The sequence below is a fragment of the Branchiostoma belcheri genome, unplaced genomic scaffold (genome assembly GCF_001625305.1).
Source record: "Branchiostoma belcheri isolate BF01 breed outbred unplaced genomic scaffold, Haploidv18h27 scaffold96, whole genome shotgun sequence".
NCBI lineage: Eukaryota > Metazoa > Chordata > Leptocardii > Amphioxiformes > Branchiostomatidae > Branchiostoma > Branchiostoma belcheri.
In genome coordinates, this window is record NW_017804642.1 from 776,192 (window position 1) to 782,127 (window position 5,936).

The 5,936-nt window shown below is 43.4% G+C and overlaps 2 protein-coding genes across 2 annotated transcripts in view; both read left to right on the forward strand.

Annotated features, from left to right (window-relative positions):
• LOC109461770 (salivary glue protein Sgs-3-like) overlaps window positions 1-5,936 on the forward strand; it is a 21,418-nt gene that overhangs the window by 14,180 nt on the left and 1,302 nt on the right. The window lies entirely within an intron of this gene.
• Window positions 7-2,302, forward strand: LOC109461769 (mucin-5AC-like). The gene has a single exon (XM_019758162.1). The coding sequence runs from the start codon at window positions 302-304 to the stop codon at window positions 2,099-2,101; it is 1,800 nt and encodes a 599-aa protein (XP_019613721.1). The 5' UTR covers window positions 7-301; the 3' UTR covers window positions 2,102-2,302.

Consider the following 5,936-nt stretch of genomic DNA (forward strand, 5'->3'; position numbering starts at 1 on the left):
CGAAGAGACGACTAAACAACCTACACAGGTAACAACTCAGATCACAACGGACCAAACAGTTCCGCCGACCACTGAAGAAACGACAGCACAAACAACAGAAATAACATCTCTGGTCACAACGAAACAAACAGCTCTACCAACCACCGAAGAGACGACTAAACAGACAACACAGGTAACAACTCAGGTCACTACGGATCCAACCTCTGTGACTTCCACACTCCATACTACGACAAAAAGAGGAACTACAACACATGAAACAACTGTCAGAACCACGCAACAAACTAGCGAGCAAACAACTCCGATGGTTACAGAACAAACTAAACATTCTGCCACCGAGAAGACAACACCACAAACAACACAATCTTCCACTCCGGTGACTACAACACAACCTACACTTCCTACAACCGAGAAGACAACAGATGAAACAACAAAATCAACAGCACAGATGACTACAATACAAACTACACTTCCTACAACCGAGAGGACAACAGCTGAAACAACAAAATTAACAACACAGATGACTACAACACAGACTATACTTCCTACAACCGAGAAGACAACGGCTGAAACAACAAAAGCAACAACACAGATGACTACAACACAAACTACACTTCCTACAACCGAGAAGACAACAGCTCAAACAACAAAATCAACAACACAGATGACTACAACACAGACTACATTTCCTACAACCGAGAAGACAACAGCTCAAACAACAAAATCAACAACCCAGATGGCTACAACACAAACTACACTTCCTACAACCGAGAAGACAACAGCTCAAACAACAAAATCAACAACACAGATGGCCACAACACAAACTCCACTTCCTACAACCGAGAAGACAACAGCTGAAACAACAAAATCAACAACACAGATGACTACAACACAGGCTGTACTTCCTACAACCGAGAAGACAACAGCTGAAACAACAAAAGCAACAACACAGATGACTACAACACAAACTACACTTCCTACCACCGAGTTGACAACAGCTCAAACAACAAAATTAACAACACAGATGACTACAACACAGACTACACTTCCTACAGCCGAGAATACAACAGCCGAAACAACAAAATCAACAACACAGATGGCCACAACACAAACTACACTTCCTACAACCGAGAAGACAACAGCTCAAACAACAAAATCAACAACACAGATGACTACAACACAGACTACACTTCCTACAACCGAGAAGACAACAGCTCAAACAACAAAATCAACAACCCAGATGGCTACAACACAAACTACACTTCCTACAACCGAGAAGACAACAGATGAAACAACAATATCAACAACTCAAATTGCTACAACACAAACTACACTTCCTACCACCGAGTTGACAACAGATCAAACAACAAAATTAACAACTCAGGTGACTACAACGCAAACTACACTTCCCACAACCGAGAAGACATCAGCTCAAACAACAAAATCAGCAACACAGATGACTACAACACAAACTACACTTCCCACCACTGATAAGACAACAGCTCAAACAACAGAATCAACAACTCAGATGACAAAAACAACAAAAGCAATGACTCAGATGGCTACAGAACACACTACACAGCCATTCACCCATAAGACAACAGTACAAATACCACAGCAAACGACTGAGATTACGACAGAACAAATCACAAAACCAACCACGGAGGAGACCACACTACTGACAACACAGACAACGGCTCAGACGACAACGCAGCAACAACCTATAATATCTACTCAGCAAACTACTAGAGGCTCTACATCACAGAAAACAACTGCTGTTAGTACAAAAGAGACTACGCAACCAACAACCCAGGGAACAACGAAGGAAACGACACATCTATTAACTCTGCTAACTTCAAAACTAAGCACAACAAAGACGACAGAATCAACAACGTTAATGACGCTGAATTCACAGACGTCACCGGTTAGAACCACATACACAACCACAATGACACCGACGATAGTAACGTTTCTGTCTACTCTTTCACAAGCAGGTACTTCTCGTCCAGTGATTAAAAGAGAGGAGTTTCGGCAGGCTGACACATTCTGGACAGACCACGGGATGTTGTTCAGCGCGTCGCCGGTCGGTAGTTTGCGCGGGTAATGTTCGCCCTTGGTCTTGCACAACCGCAGCGCAAGGGAATGCCATCTTTCTTTCTGAGCGCTTGTCTTGTCTGCTATCAGCACACACCACACTCATATCTCTGTCTCTATCACACCACTAAATGAGTCAGTGTAGTTCCCTTCGTGTAGACTGTTCTGCAGGTCCAGAGGACATCGGTGTTGTTTCCCACGTGTAGATTGTCCTACAGGTCCAGAAGATGCTGGTGTAGACTGTTCTGCAGGTCCAGAAGACGCTGGAGAAGTTCTGCAGGTCCAGAGGGTACCGGTGTAGCTCCGTTCGTGTTGACTCTTCTACGGGTCCAGAGGATGCTGGTGTAGCTCCGTTCGTGTAGACTGTTCTGCAGGTCCAGAAGATGCTGGTGTAGCTGCTCTACGGGTCCAGATGCTGCTGGTGTAGCTCCGTTCGTGTAGACTGTTCTGCAGGTCCTGAGGATACCGGTGTAGCTCCGTTCGAGTAGACTGTTCTACAGGTCCAGAGGATGCTGGTGTAGCTGCTCTACGGGTCCAGAGGAATACCGGTGTAGCTCCGTTCGTGTAGACTGTTTTGCAGGTCCAGATGGTACCGGTGTAGACTGTTCTGCAGGTCCAGAATATGCTGGCGTAGCTGTTCTACGGGTCCAGAGGAATACCGGTGTAGCTCCGTTCGTGTAGACTTTTCTACAGGTCCAGAGGGTACCGGTGTAGCTCCGTTCGTGTAGACTGTTCTGCAGGTCCAGAATATGCTGGCGTAGCTGTTCTACGGGTCCAGAGGAATACCGGTGTAGCTCCGTTTGTGTAGACTGTTCTACAGGTCCAGAGGATATGACCACCTCAGTTTTTGGACACTCAACGATTAGCCGAAGGGCTTGGTGTGCGTCACTCCACGGCACAGTGAGGGAAGAAGTGCCTCTCCTAAGGGCATGTCAGGGGACTGCATTTAAGGGACACGCTCTAGTAAATGGCTGCCAGACCCTGGGGTGAGGTCAGCTGGCGAGGTCAACATATTTCAAAGGATCAAGTTGTGTTCTCGTTTATAACTGTTTTATTTTATCAAAACTTTACACTTTATCATTAAATGATAATAAAGCAAGTCATTCTGTGAAGTCCTGCCTTTTAAGTTTTCGATAATTTGTTTAATCTGGAAAGGATACGTGACACCATGATTATGTTAATTGGTGTGGCATTACGGTGAGTCAAACATGACACAATCGCCTTTGTCTTTGTGCATTCCACCAAACACCGAAGCAGGGTACGCGTAGTTGGAAGGGGCGAGGCATTTTCTTTCCGACCGGGGAAGGCTGAGTAGCTCGTACAGGCTGCTCGTTCCGAACAGACGCCAGGAGAGTGAAATGGGAGTCCTGTCGAGCTGGACAGCTGTGGGAGTTGTGCTGCTGATCATGGCGCGACTACAGGTCGATCGAGGAGGGACGGCACTGGCACAGCTCACACGTAAGTCCCTGAGAAAATGTCACTCAGTTTTCTAACATAAAGACTAGTAACATCATTGCTGTTAAGTGTTAACTGACAGAGTGTGTCATTTGTGTAGCCAGCATAGGCCTATAGTTTTTACGTTAGAAACAGTACTTGAATGTATCATGTCAGTGGATGTAAACAAATTAAAGTAAGGACTTCAGTGTGTGCTACCTGTTTGTAGTATGAACTATTTTTGCATCTACGTGGTAATGTTGATACAGGTATGGTAGGGAGGCCCATGCACAAATCTGGCTATGAATACCATTTTTCGTAGGCATTTATTTTTGTTTATGGCACTTATTTAGCCTTTTTTATTGATTTTCATGCAGAACTTGGTGGGTTCTGTATGTCCTGAAAATTTGACTTGCCTGCGACATCGGGAAAGCAAAAAAAAATTTCTCCTCAAACATGCTTCCCAGAGCATATTAACCCCATAGTTAAGCCGTATGGTAAACGTATACACCATATATACAGCTGTTTTTCTATCTTTCCACTGCTGTGGTGCAACTAAGCTTCCGAAAAATCTGCCGTGTCTGTTGTACGTAAAATACAGTAATTTGTTTCAATATCCCCCCTGACATGTGGGAACAGAACTGGCCATTTTTCTCTTTTGTCCCTGGTCTTTAACACGGTCTTCACTAAAAGGTTAGGGTTAGTCCTAATTTGTTTTAAGTGGTGTATATTTACCAGCAAAGCGACTATGTTGTTCAATCATTTGCCCCTTCCCTTTTTTGTGCCTTTTTCTTGACACAGTATTCATTAAAAGATTGTGAAGTCCTTGAAAATGCACAGCTACTAATTTTTAAACGAGATATATTTTGCATCAAATAAGCGGGAATCATCTTTAGAATGTCTAGTTTTTTAATAGATGAAAGGAGCACGCTTATTCGACTATATTGTAATGTTTTAAGCTTCGTTTCATGACACAGGAGATTTTGTTTACCCTTAGCTTCTCCACGTCATGACTTGACTGTCAAGAGTTGTCTTCAAGGTCACTAAAGGGCGTGTGCATTTTCCACTTCATTAGTATGAACGCATGAGCCCACGTCAGAGTTTGGTGACAGGGCTTCTTGGCACTTGATTTATCTGTTGTTTTTTTTTCATTTTTCGTCAGACACTTAAGTCAGAAAATATTTTCCGCGTATCATGACAGTTTGCAAATTTCAGCACTATCGTGGCATGCAATACACTTCTACGTGAGGGCACGTAGAAAACTAGACCACATTGCGCAATAGTATCGTCACCTTGTTGTAGTATAAAGCCCCTCTTAACTGTCCCTAAAAAGTACAGTTCGTTGTCCGTCAATTAGTACAAGTCTACAGCTGATACTAACACATTCGTATCAACGTAACGAATGTGGTGCTCATTTCTGGCTGGACGCAGACGTAAACTGTTTACTACCATGGTACATCTGACAGCTAATCACGTCACGTGTCAAAAGTCATGGACAGTCAACCATGTGTGATAAGAGAGTACCTGAGGCGACTGAAGCAAGTTTTTTTACACAGTCACCGAGCAACATCTTATTGGCAATTTCTAATACAATAATAAAGTTATAACTAGATAACAAATGAGGTCTGTGAACTATCTGTGATACAAAGTATAGCATCAAAACGTCAAATTGGTATAACAAGATTATAAAGGGGACATATCCAGTCTACATTGATACAATGTAAAATCACGTTCTGAGATTTATAAAATCAACCTACGTTGACACGATGTAAAATCACGTCTTGTGAAATAAAATCTATGTTCACTACTCCAAAATGGGTTGAAAGACTTATTTCTATGTGATTCATTTTAGAGAGGACCACTCTCCCAACGACGAAAAACCCTACGACGCACCACAGCACAATTCCAACAACGAAGAATCCCACAACCCATTTTACGACGATTCCAACGACAAAGAATCCTACAACGCCAAAGCATTCAACAGAAAGGACTACAGAACGAACCACACAGCCTTCAACGCAGATGACAACAGAAGAAACAACTAGGCTTACTACAGCGGTGCAGGTCACCACGATTCCAACGACAAAGAACCCTACAACGCCAAAACATACAACTGAAAGGACTACAGAACGGACCACACAGCCTACAACGCAGATGACAACAGAAGACACAACTAGGCTTACTACAACCGCACAAGTCACCACGATTCCAACGACAAAGAATCCTACAACGCCAAAACATACAACTGAAAGGACTACACAACTAACAACACAGCCTACAACGCAGATGACGACAGAAGGAAAAACTACTTCAAGAACTACAAAAGAGAAAACAAAGCAAACTACAAGACAAACTACCCTGAAGCCTACGGAAGAGATCACCTTACAAACCACACAACCAACTACAACGCA

What these genes read in the sequence shown, in the direction of transcription:
- LOC109461769 (XM_019758162.1), top strand. Translation starts at nt 302, where the DNA reads ATGGTTACAGAACAAACTAAACATTCTGCCACCGAGAAGACAACACCA.